Consider the following 20,757-nt stretch of genomic DNA (forward strand, 5'->3'; position numbering starts at 1 on the left):
ATATCATGTCCACCATAAGATGACAGCATTCTTCAAGAGTTCAAATAGATCCACCATAAAATGAAAACATCATTCATGAAGATCAAATAGATCCATCCCAAGATGAAAGCATCATTCAAAAAGATCAACAGATCCATCTTAAGATGAAAACATAATTCAAGAAGATGAACAGATCTATCTTAAGATGAAAACATTATTCATGAAGATCAAACAGATCCATCTTAAGATGAAAGCATCATTCAAGATCAACAGATCCATCTTAAAATGAAAGCATCATTCAAGAAGATGAACAGATCCATCTTAAGATGAATGCATCATTCAAGAAGGTCAACAGATCTATCTTAAGATGAATGCATCATTCAAGAGGATCAAACAGATCCATCTTAAGAAGAAAGCATTATTCAAGATCAACAGATCCATCTTAAGACGAAAGCATCATTCAAGAAGATGAACAGATCTATCTTAAGATGAATGCATCATTCAAGAAGGTCAACAGATCCATTTTGAGATGAAAGCAACATTCAAGAAGATGAACAGATTCTTCTTAAGATGAAAGCATCATTAAAGAAGATCAACAGATCTATCTTAAGATGAATGCATCATTCAAGAGGATCAAACAGATCCATCTTAAGAAGAAAGCATCATTAAAGATCAACAGATCTATCTTAAGATGAAAGCATCATCCAAGAAGATCAAACAGATCCATCTTAAGATGAAAGCATCATTTAAGCAGATCAAATAAATCTATCTGAAGACAAAAGCAGAATTCAAGAAGGTTAACAGATGCATCTGAAGATGAAAGCATCATTCAAGATGATCAAATAAATCCATCCAAAGATGAAACCATCCTTCAAGGAGGTCAACAGATCCACCATAAGATGAAAGCATCACTCAAGGAGATCAACAAGATCCATTTTAAGATGAAAGCATCATTCAAGATGATCAAACAGATCCATCTTAAGATGAAAGCGTCATTCAAGCAGATCAAATACATGAAAGCATCATTCAAGAAGATGAGCAAGATTCATCTTAAGAATAAAGCATCATTCAAGATGATCAAATAGATCCATCTGAAGATGAAAGCATCCTTCAAGAAGATCAAACACATCCATCTTATAATGAATGCAACATTCAAGATCAAATAGATCCATCTTAAGATGAAAGCATCATTTAAGAAGATCAAATACATCCATCCCAAGATGACAGCATCATTCAAGAAGGTCAACCGATCCATCTTAAGATACAAGCATCATTTAAGCAGATAAAATAAATCCACCCTACGATGAAAGCATCATTTAAGCAGATCAAATAGATCTATCCTAAGATGAGGGCATCATTCAAGAAGGTCAACAGATACATTTTAAGAATAAATCATCGTTCAAGATGATCAAATAAATCCATTCTAAGATGAAAGCATCCTTCAAGAAGGTCAACAGATCCACCATAAGATGAAAGCATCATTCAAGATGATCAAATAAATCCATCCTAAGATGAAAGCATTCTTCAAGAAGGTCAACAGATTCATCATAAGATGAAAGAGTCATTTAAGATGATCAAACAGATCCATCTTAATATGAAAGCATCATTCAAGCAGATCAAATACATGAAAGCATCATTCAAGAAGATCAAATACATCCACCATAAGATGAAAGCATCATTCATGAAGATGAGCAAGATCCATCTTAAGAATAAATCATCCTTCAAGAAGATCAAACAGATCCATCTTATAATGAAAGCATCATTCAAGAAGAATACTCAGGAGTATTTCTACCCTGGGAACCTCTTAGGAAACAAAGACATTTGTTTAATCTATCTTAACTACCAATTTTTTCCATTTTGTGTTTGTTTTAACGGAACCTACTTAACTGACTTGTGGGTATGCTCATTAAAGAGACTGTGTGAGAATGTCGTTTTACACTGTAGTCAGCAATATTCCATCTATATTGCAAAGGGAAGTAAATGATAAAATCTCGGCCAGGCAAACACACAGTTGACACCATGAACAACGATCAACACAAAAGGGCACAATGACACACAATCAGCCTTTCACACATTGTTACCAGCCGATCCGTAGCAGTTGTTACAATGATCATGGAATACTATTTGACCTCAATTCAGATTTGAGAAAGAAGTGCTTTCAATGAAATAGTTTGCTTTGCAGGGTAGTGATCAACAAAATAATGGTCAAACAAAGATTTCATACCAATGGCATCTAAAATGTCACGATAGTGTTTAAACTGTCATGATAGTATATGATCATATATTTCAAAGTGTAATAAGATCAAGTATTTTCTAACTTCACAGTAATGGAAAAGGTACTTTACAAGAAATCTCTGAAACATTTATTGATATATTGCACCAATCATGTTTCATTCAATATACTATTCTCCTAATCTGAGTATTTTCATATTGATAACAAATGAATAGATATGGATTTATTGGTGTGTTTGTTGTTTAACGCCACACTCAGCAATATTTCAGCATTATGATGTCCGTCCTTTTGTTAATTATCAAGTCTGGTCAAGACAACCCAGTGATTGACATCATGCATCGATCTATGCAACTGGGATATGATGACATGCATTAAACAAGTCAGCAAGCCTGGCAGTCGCCTGATCCCTTTTGTTGCCTCACACGACAAACATGGGTTGCTGAAGACCAGTTCTAACCCAGATCTTCTTGTGGTGATGGATTTAAGGGAATTATTGTCTTCATTTATTTGCTTGTTTGTTAAAACAGCAAACAAACAAACAAACAAAGACAATAATTCCCATAAATCCAGAATGAACAAACAAAAAATATTAACAAACAAGTAAACACAGACAATAATTCCCATAAACCCATCACCACAAGAAGTTCGGGGAGTTTTTGCAAGTGGTCACAATGAAGCAAAATCCTGTGAGTAATGTATGACTTTAACTCCAACATGCATGTACCTGGGGTTTCTTTTCTGATGCCTTTGAACTGGTGCTCTTTGGAGCATCCGATATGACTAATGTCGTTTTATCCATAGATTTATCCTTGTTCTTTGCAGGTGTCTGCCCAGTGTCGCCTGTAAACATAAGGAATGAAGCATGTATTTTAGTTTGATATTAATGCATATAGGATACTGTTTTACCTGCTTGTTTATGTGAGTCAAGTTGTGAGCTGGAACCTGTAAACATCTGGAATCCTTTCAAATATTGCATGAATTGAGCATTTTCTTCTTGCTCTTTCATCTATGTTTGTTAAGATAGATTGTAGGTATTCTTTGACAAAGTTTTGGTTGTATTCTGATCATCACCCTCATGGAATACACCTAGTCACATTTATAATATGATCGACTAGACCTAGTCACACTAATAATATGATACAGCAATCCTGTTATGGTATATTACCTCTATATAAGTGCTAATAAAAATGTCAAGAATCACAAAGCCTGCACATGACCATGAAAACACTTATGCAGGTAGTTAGTTATGTTTGAGGTTTATAGCACTCATGTTTTGCCAGCTTCTACATAAGCTACTGTCAGACCAGTAGTCTGATCAACTGTTCAATTCAATCCTGCATGAACTGAATCACCCAGCAACTCATCAGTGTGAGTGTGAGTGTGAGTGTGAGTGTGAGTGTGAGTGTGAGTGTGAGTGTGATTTGTTTGTTTGTTTGTTTGTTGTTTTAACTCCACACTCAGCCATGTTCCAACAAGGTCTCGGCGGTCTGTAAATAATCAAGTCTGGACCAGACAATCCAGTGATTGATTGATCGATTCATGCAATTGGGATACGATGACATGTATCAACCAAGTCAGCCTGACCACCCGATCCCGTTAGTTGCCTTTTTACGACAAGCATTTTTACGGCAAGCAACGGTTGCTAAAGACCTATTCTACTCTGGATCTTCACTGGTAGTGTGAGTGTGAGTGTGAGTGTGAGTGTGAGTGTGAGTGTGTGTGTGCGTGTACATGTTTTGTTTAAAGCCACACTCAGCAATATTCCAGTGGTCTGTAAATAATCAAGTTGGGACCAGACAATCCAGTGATTGATGTCATGGGCATCAATCTATGAAATCTATGAAATTGGGATACTTTGTTATGAACTTACCAAGTCAGTAAAATTCCAAATTTGATGAATCAGTGACAAATATGCCCAAAGCAATTCCCTATTTTGACTTGTATCATATATTCTGATGTTTTTTCAGGTGAACAATTGGCTTGCCTTTGCATGTGTTTGGATGCAGGATACGTTCACCTTATACATGTAGTGAACACTTGGTGTCATCACTATTTGATAGATATTCATAAACACATTCTCGTTGGAATTGTACAACTGAGTCTGCTTTTGGCAGAGATTTCTTTAGAAAGAGCTTTAGAAACGAACAGTTTCAGTCCACTAGTCCTTATGATGATAAGATATAGCAAAACCCTTAAAAAGGGCAAATGTCTACTAGTCCTTATCATACCTTAACTATTGGGCAGTTTGGCAAGGACTATAGGACTAGTGCCATATCATGACATATTTTTTATATTTTTTTCTCTTGAAAAGCCCTAATCTGAACTCATGATTATATTCAAATGAAGTTATATATTCTTTAATGTTTACCAATATAAGGTTTTTGTGTACATTTCCAAATTTGACAAGAGGGCTTCATGAGTATCTGCTGCCTGAGTATGTATCCCCAAGTTCCATGTGGTGCCTGACTACAATGTCAGGACATGGAGATGGAGTAGGTAGAAGCATGTTACAAAATACCATCATACCTTTCAGCTGCCCCTACCTGCTCTACACAGATGTGAATGTAAAGTTTACTGCCTTGTGATAAGAACTTCTTTAATAAACCTGTCATAAGATATCTATACATCAATACAGAATATTGCCTAACACTAAACAGAATAACGAGTCTCCATATAAGATACCTATAGGACATCTTTTAGCCATCATTCAAATATTTGATGGAGGCATCTAGGATTCATTGCAGCAGAGACCACACCCGTGTATGGTCTTTGTGTGTAGCAAGTAGCAGTCAAACCAAGAATGTCTTCTAGTCATGCATATTTCTGGCACAGCAAAGGGGTGCAACTCTACTCTAACTTATTAGCCTAACTATTGGTAATGGAAAACAGCTTCCAACTTTCACATTGAGCACTACATTACTGTACAGTCTGCCCTTGATTGGACAGGGACCATGAAGACAAACCCTTTGTTCATTTCACCATAACTATGCCTCTTTCCCCTACTCAATATTTAACATAATACCAACTATTAACATCAATTTCTTACTGATTTTTATCAAAAATATATTTAGTACTGAAAGAAGCAAAATGTAGGAGGCCCCAGGTACCCTGTGATTGTCATAAGAGGTGAATAAATTGAGTATTGGGTGGTCATAATGTGTGACAGCTTGTGTTTGTCATCATTTCCCACTGGCCTAGATTGTTGCTCATCTTATCAACCAGTGGTGTGGATAACTCTTGAAAAAAACTCATATTTTATCTTCATTTTGTTAAGCTGATCCCAAACTAGGTGTAAACAAGGAAAAAGTTGATCTGTTATTGTATTGTTATTACACTGTGATACATTTCTCCCACATGTTCCGTTTCTACAGTAGAGAACTCTTGAGAATACTGAACTCTAACCTGACATTTTGTCTGATCCCAGTGGGTGTCGGTTTATAGAAACACTTCTACTAGTATTACCTACCCTGACTAGTTTTCTTGCTTTTCTTGGCTTCCTTCTCCTGCTTCGTCTCCTTGGCTTGAGTCTCTGTCTCCCCAGTTCTTGATGTGGAACTCTGATGAAATAGCAAAGTTTAAACTTAAGGCTATTTACCAGCTACAGTAACATATATCAACCAATATCAACTGAAGCATCTCCTTCAGTCCACCCTCCTCATCAACACCTCATCAAAGTCAAGTTAAACTTGCCCCTCAAACACTGACAGCTGAAATTAGAAATGTTCATTAGGAGTTCTTCAATGCAGCATCTCGCAGTATACCTATTCCTCCTATTTATGTCGCAACCACATACCTCCGTCTCTGATTACCAAACACCAGCATCAGGATGTGTACCTGGTGAAGACATTCATGATAGACTTGAGTGTTACTATGACACTCTGCTGGTACCCGACCATAACTTACAAGGAATATTGGTTGTGTAATTGCTGCTTCCTTGGGATGGGGGTTGGGGAGAGAATTATATGTGTGTGGGAGGGGGTTGGTGTGGGAAGAATCATTGGGATGGCACTTAGAATGATTTGCTTCAATTCAAGTAAACCATTACAGACATGGAGCTCTGTGCTTGATAGGTACTTTCAACACTGTGAAGTAGTTCTGAAGAACATGAGTATAAACATGCTATGCATGTGCTGAAAAACCATTATCTTTGTTTACATCTGTTATCTTTATTCAAAGTTTACAGGAAGACATTGATCAAATGCTTGGAATTGTGAGCAACAGGATTGTCTCAGTAAAAAAAACTATTTAACTTTTTGTAAAGCTAATTGTTAGTAATTTCTGTTCATTGCTATAAGTTAATCAATTGCATAATGGAAACAAATGAGTTTCCAGGTTTGACTTGATATTTAAAGTCTGACATGTAGAATAGAGAACAAGGACTAGACCATTTTCTTAACACAATGGTCATATGAACTTTGATGAAAAATAAAATACACAAACAAGACACTGACAATAAACTTAAAATGTGACATGTTTAAATCTATTGCCAACACCATATATAATAAGTAGCAGAAATCTGATTAATAAAATTATGACCTCAAAAATCCAAATAATCAATCATCATTTCTAAAGATCAAATAATACAAATTATGTCCAGAATCTGAATGTCCACAACATGTATTCTAGATACAGAACTGACACAAACCAATGATTGATTATTACCGGTAGTCAGTCATCAGTCTGATGAATGATAATGACCTTTTTTTCAGCTATTTCAAACATGAAATGGAGCAGCATTAAAAAGTTAACTGAAGACTTCCACCCAGTGAGTGATGGCTATGTGGTCACATGTCAGGCATGTTCAGCCACCAGGGTGCTTCAAGTGCTTTATGCTGGGGCCAAGAACATTATCAGAAACATAAAGCTAATACTTATAAAAAAAATGCTCCAAATATGTCCCTTTTATCATTTGTCTTCTCTTCTTACATAATATTTACAAATATAGAATATACAAGATCATGTTTAGTTATTTCAAATAACTATTCAGTAAGAATGCACATGTGTTCAGTGCAGGCATTCTACATCCAATACAAACCTATAGTATACTGTACAACTATTTCATACAGTAACAACTTGCTTAACATTTCAACAGTCATCATATGTTTTCATAACATTAACATCAAAGTGAGCATAAAATTAGGAGAATGTACCTGTCCTCGAGCCTTGTCCCTAATGGCACCACACCTTGCCAACTTAGCTGCCACATTATCATCCATGAAGACAGACACCCTCCTGCTTATCCCCAGCGCCTTGGCCTGGAGATGCTGGCAGGCCAAAGGTTGGTAAACTAATGAGTTGGACCCATTCACAGAGAGCTACAGGTAATTCACAGACCCATAGCTGGATAGCCGGACTCCTGAAGCTACGCCTCATTTAGACTACACCCTGTGACTACTGCAGCATAATCATAAAGCACCATGGCCCATTCCTCAACAGATCTCGCCAGCCTTCAGACAAGTCATGAAGAACTGGTCTTCCAGGAATGTGTTTTTGTCCACTGGAGGATGATATTTTGTTGGTAGTAATTCTTTATCACATATGTGTCAATGTTTGAGGCACAAAATATCGAGTTTTACAACTAAATCAGAGGAAGATTAAATCAGGAGATATTTTTATCCATGTTTGGTGCCCTATGACCTCAACTACTTGAGTAAAGTTCTACTTTCACTGATATAAGGCAGAAGGGTTTACGCTTGAGTGATGTCATCGCCAACCGACAGGGTTGCTTCACCAGCTGCTGTCAGCTGAGGCTGGTATCTTTATCTCTTCAAAACCACACAAGCACATTGAATTGACATAGATACAGTCCCTGATACCAGACAACCTTTCGTTTCTGCTATTACCAAAATGTAGGCAATAGAAGAAACGGGTTCTGGAGTCCTTGAGGTTTGCTCGTGTGGACACCTTAACTTAAATTTTTGATATCAGGATGATGACAAGGACTCACTGACTATTAAGCTTAGTTTGGATAACTGAATTGGGTAGTTTGATAGTCTGACATGTAACAAATTGTCGGGACTAGCAGAATTTAACCAAATATATGATGTTCGATAAAAAGACTACGGTTCGAAATTATGAACCTTACTTTATTTATAAGGTCTACCGGTACATATTTCTTGGAGTTCTCCTTTGACATGTCAGCAACATTGTTGAAGGCAACATTTAAAGGAGGACTGGCTCAGGACATTTGGCAGTCCTGCCAAGTTTGCTTCACGTTGTTCTATACTAAGTGAACTTAATCAATTTGAATGATGTATATCACTCTAAAAGTTAACGACTGCACTAATTACTGAGATGACTTTTCAGTTTCATATGACACTAATTACAACGGCAAAACGTAAATGTTGGAAATGAGCAGCAGACCAGAGCAGCGTCCACCATTAATAATCCATTATTCTTTAACCTAGGTGCATGCCATAGCAAGAATCAAGCCATACTTGAGAACTCATAGATTTTGGTCACATGAATCCACTAAAGGAATACTTACACTAAATGAAAATTTGAAGTTTATTTTCTTCCAGACATCTCAACACAGGACATGCTAAAATGATTTCGCCTGAAAATCCATTGATGGCAACAACAAAATTTAAGATTGCAGTAGATGTTATCAAATCAGCCATATTGTACTGGTAAAATACTATGATAGAAACTATAAATAGTTACTTTCTGAGAATAACAAGTTACAAATACAATAACAGGCTGTTACAAAATGACAACAAAAACAAGTGCAGGAGCACTGGTAACTTGCTGAGCTAGGTGTTAGGATGCAAGGCATGGCTCTGCATATATCCGCTATCTGCAAAAGAGATGTCAGCAGTATAAAGAGGCAGCGTTTTGTGGGAGGACTACCACACTGTCTTCTCTCAGACCGTTTAAATCTGCCGGGATGCACTGAGATATAATCAGGAACAGGGACCAGCTGAAGCCAGGAGGAGTGGAGTTTTTGGACTGGGTAAATTAAACCTGAAGAAGTGCACCAACTGATACTGTGTTGTGAATCACATGTTCAGTTTCAGTGAGGAGATGGAGAACAGACAAGAGATGTCTGAAAACAAAACAGTGATCTATTGTTTTAGCTTAATTCAGGCTCAATATTTCATTAAGTCTGAAATATTAACTATCCTTTTCCCTGGGAACCAGAATAAATGTAATGTGTAATACCATAAAAACAGGTTACATAACGAACACTACACATTCTTTGGATGGTTGGATGAGAATCAGTTTCTCAACATTTCTGAATCTTCATGTTTGTTTTAGAGTCCTGGCTTGTATTAGACTAGAGACCAAGTGTGTAATAGAGGAAATAACGTTTTACAGTTCCTAGTGGTGATCGATCGGCAGCCATTTTTTATGAATCGATATGTAGGCTATTGATGTATTCATGCACACATTTTCTGTGTGAAAAGGTTTACTATATTTAAAAGGGATTTCCATAGCAAAAAGGAAACCTCTTTTTAACCAATCAGAATCAAGCATTTTTCAATGTCATGGTAGAATGTATCCTGTTCACCAATTAACAGAATGCCAAAATAACTGGCCACTGATTACCATTTTGTTTGTGTTATTTCTGGATTACCTGAAATTACAAGTTTAGCTTGTTTGGGGTGAAACTAAGAGCAGGTGGGATCATGTTGGTGCATGGAACATTGGAATTGATTTCTGTTGTATGGCAATGACAGGGAATCAAAACTGGAAATAAACTTTCCTGTTGAATAACTGTACAGCTATGGCCATAGTCTATACAGCATGTGCAACACTATCACGCACACAAACAATTCACATTTTGTGTTATCACTGGTAGAACTTTCATATATTTTGTTGATCAAAAAGAATAATATTTTTGTTGTCAATTTTGTCATCTATAAAGGACCCCTAAATATTACTTATCCATAACAGTATGTACTATTGATTTCATGATGTATTCAACTTGTGCATATATGGAAATTGGCAAAGAATGAAGCACTGAATTCTTTCTAAATGTGTCGCTTGTCATGGGATTTTGTTTAAGTGAATTATCATGTCACATCCCCCGTGTGTCTTGTCCATGGTTTTATTTGGGCATTGTACTTAACTGGTGTAGTCAAAATATTTCCTTACGAGAGTCAAGTGTGCTAATCCTATTCGGAAATAGTGTCTCCCTCCTAATGAAAGTAAATTAGTCACAAACATGGTCGTTAGCATTTCTATCCAGTTTAGATTTCCTTGGCCACAGAAGTGTGAGGATATAATCAGATGCTACTGAGAGGATACTTTATTTGCTCACAACAAACGTGTTTAGTGTATATTGTTGGACCATGAGTCCTGGACAGGAACAGGATATACTAGGACATTCACACCAACAATACACCATGGAAAGCAAGCTACAATCAAGTAGATCCCTAGTAGTGGAACTACTACATTTGAGGCTCACAGTTAGTTAATGAAACATAACATTTTCATTACTCTACTATCATCTATTGGACTGTCTGGTCTAACAGTGTCAGATAATCCAGCTGTTAGAGTCCTGAATGCAGTATAAAAAGAAAATTGACTCACATCTAAAAATAAAGTGAAATAGTCTGAAACTCATCTCCAAGGCCAGGTAGAAAGTGAAATGATCTGAAACTCATCTCCAAGGCCAGGTAGAAAGTGAAGGAGTATGAAACTCATCTCCAAGGCCAGGTAGAAAGTGAAATGGTCTGAAACTCATCTCCAAGGCCAGGTAGAAAGTGAAATGGTTTGAAACTCATCTCCAAGGCCAGGTAGAAAGTGAAGGAGTATGAAACTCATCTCCAAGGCCAGGTAGAAAGTGAAATGATCTGAAACTTACCTCCAAGGCCAGGTAGAAAGTGAAGGAGTATGAAACTCATCTCCAAGGCCAGGTAGAAAGTGAAATGGTCTGAAACTCATCTCCAAGGCCAGGTAGAAAGTGAAGGAGTATGAAACTCATCTCCAAGGCCAGGTAGAAAGTGAAATGATCTGAAACTCACCTCCAAGGCCAGGTAGAAAGTGAAAGTGCCACAACAAGATATAAGGGAAGTATGCACTGGTTGTAGTGCTCTGTCCTGGCACTTGGCCAAATGTTTGGGCAATGTGTTTGACTACTCCATACATGTCAAACACAGATGTACTCACACAGCTACATTCATGTTTCATCAGGAAGTGCACCAGTCATACAGTCAAATTATCCCTTGAGAAAGTCATCACTAAACGCGTGTATCACTTGGAGACTTCCGGACACTCAGCAACAGTATTCCATTTCCCCAGCTTCCAAAAAACCCATTGCTTTTTGTCAGCTTAGAAATGTTTGTTTAAATAAATAGCTTAGTTGGGTGTTTGTACCTGATGGAAGACATAAACATATTCGAGGATGTTTACACCTTGGCATTCTAATACAAACAGATATAAGATTTTGAAACTTCTTTGTTATTTCCATTGCAACATTGAAACATACACTGTGTCAAGAAAAACTCCATGGTGAGAGTTGACTTAAGCACTCTTATTTTTAGATATCATCTGAACAATTCAATAATTACATTTGTCTGTGAATAAGAATACTTGAAAAAATGCTAACCTCCTTACATCACGTGGGCAACAAACATGAAGCACATTACATAATAATGAAAAAGATTAAAGGATTACTCTCCTCTCATATAAATCAAATCTTGCTTCAGCTTGTGCACATACAAAGTAATTACAAAGATAAAAATGTGGCAAGGGTGGAAACAAGACTTTGATAAAAAGGCTAGTGGACGTTCTTGCCTCGGGAAGATGTGATATCCCCTGCAATGGTAAGTATTTATCGTGAATAAATATATAAAACTTGTTGCCCTGGAAAATAACCACCAAGTCACTTCCAGACCTATCTATCAGCCAAGTTTGGTGTAGAAATATTGTACGGTTTTGAAGATCTGCTCCGGAAACAAGCACTACCTCTATTTTCGGTCTAGGTCAAAGTTGTTGCAATGGTAACTCAAAAAATAATTTTTTTAAAAATCCCAAACTATCATAAGGTAGCAGTTCACCACCAGACCTATCTTTGTGCCAAGTTTGGTGAAAATATATTGAAATGATTTTCAAGATCTGCTCTGGAAACGATGTCTTCCACGGATGGACAGATGATGTCATTGACAAAGTGCAGGAAAATTACCTGTCTCATATATACAGATTCACAGCTAACACTAGTTTCAGAGCACTAAAAAGTTTGAGCTATTCAAGAAGGATACAATATAGATTTTGGGCTAGAGATCGCCAGCAACCAAACTGGCCACTACTGGGAGGATAGCATCTGACGTTTTGGGTCATAACATTTGTGGCTATCATTTGGTTCACACCTCCAGCTGATCACAACAAACAGGATAGTTGTAAACATTGCATCTCTTGTCATGCAGACATCAGTACATAAAGACATTTTATTCCACCATAAACTATCAACTCCACACAGGCAGCTGCAGTGTGTCAATCATGGCCAAAGGGACATAACTGCTATCTGCATATCTGCTCCTGTCTAAGAGTTGGCATCCTAAGAAAGTAAAAAGTTAACAAAAGAAAACATAATGGGCTTCTCAGTAAATGACCTATTAAAGCTTTGAATGTTGCCTGTTTCCATATAAAAGAAGAAATAATATCTTGCCATGGGGAGGCATGTGAACTTGAAATTTCTCTTGCATGCCCATCAATAAAATATATGTGGGTTTGGCATTATGACCCAGTTATATGAATTTGATGAGGTAGGTAGGAATTTTCCACCCGAATCTGACCATTAAATGAATAATTAAATGAGAGAGGCATGCTATTCTAGGGATATAAAAATAAAAAAAAATAAAAGAATGCCCAAAACTTTACATTTGAAACTTTTTTGCAGGGTTGGAGACTAGTTTTCATTTTCTTCTTAGACCTTTTCACAAAACACTTTCTTTATATGACAAATTAAGCACTGATGAATGGGAAATCTATTATATGTCCATGTTCTGACTTCCGGTCACAGCAATGTTTTCATATACAAAGAAAGCACAAGGTTAAGAAGATTAAAGCACAAGAAGCTAAAGATCACGATGGAAGTCCTGAAAGAAAAGACACATTGCTTTTCAACTATGTGCACTAATTGCAATGTAAATATTTGTAAGAATCAGCATCAAGACACTGCTGCTTAAGTGAGCTGAATATTCTATATTGCCATGAATTAAGGATGTGTCTCTGTGATGAAGGTCTGACATGTTGATGGTATCAACTGTCAGTGTAATGTGGTCTGTTTGATGTGAGTGGACAGAGTGTCATTAATGTAATGAAATGTAACACTCCTTAATGTTTATGGCAACAAACATCTATATTAAGAATCATTGACAACAATGGCTAAAACACTGAAACTTCATTAACTCTATCATCTATCAAGTTTCACCTTGTTCACTCTGATATTGTTAATCATTTTCAAATTAACGAAAACTGCTAAAGTTGTAACTCAAATACCATGATGAATCTTCATTCCATTGTAGTGTTACATGGCCGACCAAAATATCAACTCTCTGGGAGTTGTGGTTTCTCAAAGGTAATGATTTAACGTCTTTCCACAAAAGGCAATTCTTTGCTTTTTTTATGCCATGAAAAATCTGCTTCCTATTGCATTGCTATTCATCATACCAAACTTTCAGTTTCCTAAACCTGTGGTTTCTGGAAAGAGATTCTCACAGATTTTTCACTGTTTGAATGTCTTTTCAGATTTAACTTGTGTGTGATTTCATTAGAGATGCCCCTGTGTGTCAATATCATTTCTAAGTGTCTCTCGAGCTTATTTCAGCACACACAGTAATTGAACTGTGCAGGGAGGAAGTGTACACACACAGCCTAGTGATGTGATCCAGCTTCCAGACAGGTCCATTCCAACAGGGGCATATTATTGGAATGGCAAGAGCTGATGGCGAGCTGCATTTTGAAAATTTGTTGTTGTCACTGGCTGTTGATTGCTGTCATGCTTGATCATTTTTAAATCAAGTTTACAAACAGGGCAACACACAAGCAATCTTCTTTACCCTGGAGCTACATTGGTAAACAAAATAATGTGATGCAGGGTGGGTGGTAGTTTCGAATGGCTGAGATGATATATTTATCATGGCCTAATCATCATGAACCAATTTTGGTCCTTTTATGAAGTGGAAAGTTAATGGACAGATAACGTACAACGCTTCATGCCAGAAGCTAACTTGAACCATTGGTAGTGGCGAGTTGGAAATCCACTACACACAAATAGAAAGAAACTCAGTGTTACCTTTTCATAGTCTCTACTGTCATCAAAGGAGACAAAGTTGTCAGATTCAGACATCTGTGCACAAAACCTGTAATGTAAAATTAGAGTTGTACATATTTTATACATAAACAGACAGAAGAAGCTTTGATGAATACATTCGTGACAATGAGTACATAACATGTACACCAGAGAAGAGATATTTACAACACTTTTTAGAAAGAATTTGTCCGTCTTCATTTATTTCTTAAAAAAGAATAGCTGGTCATTGTCAGTAAAATATACTGATGAATAATTTTATTCAGCCCTACAGTCAGTCTCTGAAGTGTTTTCAATAACCATTTGGGTATTATGCCATGGTCAGGATCAGTGACTTTCCTTGTGGAAAATTGATGCATGGCTTACCTGTTCTTGGTAGGTGTGGCATACTCATCTACAATGCGCTTGATCAGTTTGGGTGTGCCCATCTTATCACTGAGGGCCTCAGACAGGTCTGACTCCTCCTCTATCAGAGTCGACAACTTCCTCGCTGACTGAACAGAAGTTTGTCTGACAAAATACAAATGCAATATATATACAATAATAAAAGTAAATGTGAAAAAGAAAACATAGAACTTATGGTTTATTGCCTTTAGCGATGTTTTGAAGTAGATTCTCACCCCATCAAGCTAGAGTATATATATTATGTTGTGCCAATCAAATGGTTAAAAGCAAGTATTTCAATTTTTCAAAACTTGTTTGGTCAGAAACACATTTAACTCAAAACATTTTTTATCGATTGAAGATTTAAAGTGGATTGTATTTAATCTGGCTGAATGGGTTCCAAAAGATTTAATTATTTTTATAAAATTTGTATTTTAAGTTATTTCTATGCTCCAGTTTAGATATGTACAGCAGTTTAAAAAGGAAAGAAAATTTATACCAACTAAAATACATATTAAAATGGCATCATGCCATCTATGTGTATCCAGACAGGGGTCTTGTGTACATTGAATATTTCAGTTTTCAACAAATTTATTTCATGACAGTTTACTTTTGATTTGGGGAAGGATGTCAATCAACAAAGATATGACATCTGAATTAAAACAAATAACAGTTACTTCATCACTGTGTGTAAATAATAAGGGGGATGTCATACATGTTTGCACAGGTTTGGTGCTGACAGACCATTCTCAAAAACAGAACCCTTACAAAGTGATAGAAGCCAACTAGTAACTAGGCCTTATGAAGTTATTCATAGAAAAACCTTTTAAATTCTATTTAAGTTCTATGCATAAAGGCTATACCGTAAACATGAATTTGGTTAAGCTTAAAGGATTATTGGCAGTTTCTGATCCTGCCTTACACCTGTGACATCTTAATATATCATGCTTTTCGTCCCCCAGCAAGGCAATGTTACTTGCATTTTACCTGGTAAGCTGTGCGGAGAATGCCACATCGTGTGCTGTGCTCTGTGCTGTGTCGGTTCTCTCATGGTACCTCGGATCCGGGTCATGGGCAGGGAGCTCACTGCAACTGTCAAAGTACTCCTCAGTGGAGAGGTGGAAGCTGACAGACTTGCCATCATTCCTGGAGGAGGCAGCCATGTCCTGCTGGACATACTGAGGGTACTCCGATCTGTCTGGAGTGGAATCTGGACTGGTTGAAAGAAAGTCCACTTCATCAACTGGGCTCCTTCGCCCACGTTCAATGGCAGCCTGGAAACTCAAGCTTCGACTACGGGTAAATTGGGACACATTGTTGTCATTTGCGTCTTTCCTATTTTCAATAGCATTCGTAAAACTGGGTCGTCTGAATCCTGCTGGACTTTGAACGCTGACGCGGACATTGTCCTTCTTATGCATCCTGTCTCCTACACTGCGGGAATATTTATGCTGCCTGTGGTGTGAGGAGTCCGAGTTTGCATTGCTCTCAGCAGACGTCTGACTGCCACTGCCATATTTGATGGAACTCCGGATGAAGTCTCTCCTTCTGTTCTGTCCGTCCACACTTCGGGAACATCTTGGACTGACGTCCACACCGCTCGTGCTGGAGCTGCTGGAGGTGTTGAGGTTGGTGTAGGAGTAGTTGCTGTGACTCTCGGGGTCATGGTAGCAGTGGCGCTGATGGAGAGAGGGGCAGGACAGGGTGTGGTGTGATGGAGCATTGCTGTTCTTCTGGCACACGGCACAACTGTCTCTGTCCAGGGAGGAGTACTGGTTCAGGGCTGAGAGTGTGTTTGCACGCTTGTTGGGTCTGGTGGTTGGGTAGTTGCCATTGAAGAAGTCAATGGTCAGTGCATCTGTTACAGAAAGAGAATAATGATGTGTACTGAATGCAGAAGGAATGCTTTACTGCATAGGAATTTTATGCAATACACATCTTATTTCAACAATTTCAAAATTCCTTCAATGTGTTTTAGTAAAACATTATCAAGTTTGGGCCAGGCAAACCTGTGGCTGGCAGCATAAACAATGTCAGCATTTATTATTTTCTTGTTTTACAACAGTCAGCCATATGAAAGTAATATCACTGATCCAGACATTGATCCAATGTCCCATGCCACCACACAATCAGCAACATCCCAGTAACTACACACATCAATAAATAGTAATGATTACTGTCAAGTGTTTCTACCTGAATACTATTGAAAATTATTTTCCCTTCCAGACTATAGTTTAGACAGAAATTCAAGGTAATTTTGTAAGATCTTCTGTCAGATGAAAAAGTATTCTCATAAACAAAAATCATGATGATAACAGCTAATATTTTAGCTGTACACTTAATATCACTCAAAGAAAGTAATTATGATCTAACAAATCTCTGGTTGATTGATACAGTGCCTGACACACTGCTCATGACAAAGCTACTTGTTCTGGTTTCCTCGTTCTGTTCTGTTTTACAAAACATAATAAAATCATAATGAAGACAACTAAACTACTCATAAGCAGATATATGAACTTTCACTAAAAGAACCCAAATATACTTCATTATTTCAAATTCTGAAAACTTTAGGACCAACTAATCAGTATAAAGATCAAATATGTCAATCAATGTTAATGTTGAATGGACTTCAATGCTTAAACAAGTAATGGAAAAATCATTCTGACATTTACTGGTAGAAATAATACAAGCAGTGTGTTGCCAAATCAATATATTTGCCAGTCCTCATACCAACAAGTGGAGAGCTGGGAGAGGTATCCATGGGTTGACAGTAGTTGCCAGACGAGTCCAGCTTCAGCTTCATGGGCTTGCCCTTCTGTAACAAGAAAAACATGGATGAAATACTACTGCACCTTTCAGCTACCCTACTGCTATGAGTGGAAACAATCACCAGCATCAACATGAGGTGAGGTGAGGTGAGGTGAGGTGAGGTGAGGTGAGGTGAGGTGAGGTGAGGTGAGGTGAGGTGAGGTGAGGTTTAACACGTTCAACATTATTGAAGCATTTATAGTGGTGACCGGTTCTTGATTGATCTCCTTAATGCCAAGCATCAGGAAGGGTAACAACAAGTACTATTTTAGTATGACGAGTCCAGGGGATCGAACAACTGACCTTCTTTTCACCAGGCAGACACTCTATTCACTAGACCACGGAGGCGGTCAGTGTAGACAGAGTACCAGCGGTAGAAACTAATAGTTTTAGTCCACTAGTCCTTATAGTGATAACATATAGCAAAACCATTAATAAAAAGGGCAAATTTCTTCTTGTCCTTAGGATACCTTAACTATTGAGCAGTTTGGCAAGGACTATAGGACTAGTGCCAATTTCTAACGCTGAATACATGCATAAGTTGTGTGCGTTAGCTTACTAGTCACATACTTCTTTTTCTTTTAATCAATTGGTGACAAAAAAAGTATTAAGTTGCTAGGTTATCTAAACATTCAAGGTATATATTGACATAAGAGTTATACATTGACGCTGACAGTAAATTAACTGACCAAAACTACAACTGATATTATGAACACAACCACATAGAATTTCAACTCAATAAATTAATCTAAGAAAATAAACACAATTATCGATTTTTATACAACACAAAAAGTAGATACTTTCCCAAATCAATAACTTATTTCCCCCCATGTTATTTAGGTCATAACTAACTTAAATAATCCAGTGACATGTGTTTGAGTTCCAGCTGCACCATGTGTGTGACAAGTTGACTGGCCTGCTGCAGGTCTGTCACAGGAACAGGCCAGGCCCCTCCTCCACCATGGGCCCTCACCCTCAACGTGTCATTACCCTGACCAACAATTACCTTCATCCCACAAGTGTCACCCATACTTGAAGATAAGCCCACTAACAATTACTGTATAAATGGCTTGTATAGCTTTTCAAACACAAAATGAGTGTTAAATCTGGAGATCAGTGGGGCTGTAGTTGCTCAGACATGTCAGGCATACAGTGAAACCTTGTTAGTCCTTGAACCATCTTAAAATAGAGCTGAAGCTGGAGATACAGGTGTAAGGCCATAGTGCTGATAAGGATTTTAGCAGGAACATCGGGTTACACCATCAGTGACTTTAGCCACTTGTCTGAAGTAGGTGTCTCATAAAACATATTTTGGTCGGGTGAGTTTTGCAATTAAAAGTCCATGTATTAACACTATGATCTGCTAAAAAATTATGTCAAGTGACAACTTAAGGGCTAGCAGAAAGTTCTTGGCACAGACTGGTTATATTGTCTTAAATTGGAACCAACGAGGTTTTACTGTAAATCAATAAAAAAAATGGCTGCATTAGAATCAATTTCTTGTCCACAGACCTTCATCCATCAAATAATGGTTTAAGGTTTCAAAAGATTTTTTACCCTTTTTTTTAACTTTATAACAGTGACAGAAACTCATTTATGCCACTGATGCTATTATCTTAGCCAGTGAGGCATATTCTTTAGAACGGTGTTTTTCACAATAATCTATATCATTCCAGGTGAACAATAGCATGCAGACTAAAAACTATTATCAACGATCAATCATCAATCATTTGTCTCCCAGTGATGATTGATCATGATTTGTGAATTGATTCCAGCCTGAAGTCACAAGGCAGTTGTTCAATGGATTATTATACACAACACATTGTACTTGGCTTATCTCGCAACAAGGCACATTAAAAGTTCCAAGGGTCATACTTAGAGAATAGCAGGGTACCTACTCAACTCTGTTGTTACTCAGTTAAATGAGTTTCTGAGTACATCATAATAAAAAAAGGAGAAAAAAGAAGAAGAAAAGCAATAAAATAAATTAAAAAAATAGACAGAAAGGAAATCTCTATATGTAGTCTTATTAAAGCAGCTGGGTTTTTCATAATAAACGCCAAATAGAGCGATAACAAAGGCATTTTGTTTTCAAAAGCAATATAGGAGCTTACTGGGGGCAGGTCCTCCAATATATGGTACTGGATATCTATTCCATGTATATAACTGGTATACCACCACAGGCTACAGGGAAGTGCCATACTAACCAGAGCTCCCAGTGCCACTTGGCGTTTCACCAGCTTATCTTTCAGGCTCTCAATCTCCTTGGTGATCTGCTCCTTCAACAGGTCTGTGGAACTGGACAGTGGGCTATCCTTCTAGGGGAAAACAACAGAATTACAAGACCAGAATATGGGTAACCAGCCAAACAAGACACAAAGCTTGGCAAAACTGCAACTGCACTATGTTGAATCCTTGTTCAATCATACCTCAAATCAGTCATAGTAGTGCTATAAATTACTGGGGGCTTGGTTCCTGCTGCTATTTCAATCCAGGGACCTACCTCTAAATCTTGAAAAGTTTCAATGTTCAAGTTAGACCAGGAACCTTTCGACTTATACATAATTTCGATCACAGCATCATTATGAATAATATATGCCAGTGAATCTTTCTCCACGTCTATCAACCCAGTAACCTTTATTTCTTGATGGAAACCAAACTTGTGTAATAAGCCTCATATATGTCTCCTGAGCTTGACAACCTATCTGTCCTGAAGACAACTCCGCAAGGCACGAAGTCTAACACTGCTCTAACCTCTGTACTCTAACATTAACTTATGGTAACTGTTGGACTATGACCGTTTTGTGGAATGAGACCCTGGGGAAAACATTTTTGCAGCAGTCGGAAAAAGATGTTAAAATGAAAATATTGTCCTATTTGATATGACCACAATGACAGTAAAGACATTATCCTACACACAGAGTCAGACCTAGCTATCACAAATGAAATAGGAGATCTTACATGGCAATATTTACCACCCAGAAAACCAAAGATATTCACATGTGCCTCACATGCTCTCCAAGAGGTGAGGTGACATGGGGTTTAACATCGCGTCAAATGTTTGTGTGTGTGTGTGTGTGTGTGTGTGTGCGTGTGT

At 37.5% G+C, this 20,757-nt stretch overlaps 1 protein-coding gene across 6 annotated transcripts in view; it reads right to left on the bottom strand.

The window, feature by feature from the left end:
* Nucleotides 1-20,757, bottom strand: part of LOC124110784 (inositol 1,4,5-triphosphate receptor associated 2-like) — a 177,356-nt gene that overhangs the window by 80,911 nt on the left and 75,688 nt on the right. For 5 of the 6 annotated variants that reach the window (XM_048384574.1, XM_046470217.2, XM_048384575.1 and 2 more), the window contains exons 21-27: nt 19,868-19,978; nt 17,583-17,667; nt 15,840-16,710; nt 14,835-14,978; nt 14,454-14,520; nt 5,679-5,769; nt 2,937-3,052 (exon numbers count right to left, since the gene is read on the bottom strand). In XM_048384574.1, the coding sequence (XP_048240531.1) occupies nt 2,937-3,052; nt 5,679-5,769; nt 14,454-14,520; nt 14,835-14,978; nt 15,840-16,710; nt 17,583-17,667; nt 19,868-19,978 (1,485 nt within the window). The remainder of the gene's footprint in view (nt 1-2,936; nt 3,053-5,678; nt 5,770-14,453; nt 14,521-14,834; nt 14,979-15,839; nt 16,711-17,582; nt 17,668-19,867; nt 19,979-20,757) is intronic. The other variant, XM_046470209.2, reaches the window with a different exon arrangement.

The sequence above is a fragment of the Haliotis rufescens genome, unplaced genomic scaffold, assembly GCF_023055435.1.
Source record: "Haliotis rufescens isolate VD_foot unplaced genomic scaffold, xgHalRufe1.0.p SCAF_5, whole genome shotgun sequence".
Taxonomy (NCBI): domain Eukaryota; kingdom Metazoa; phylum Mollusca; class Gastropoda; order Lepetellida; family Haliotidae; genus Haliotis; species Haliotis rufescens.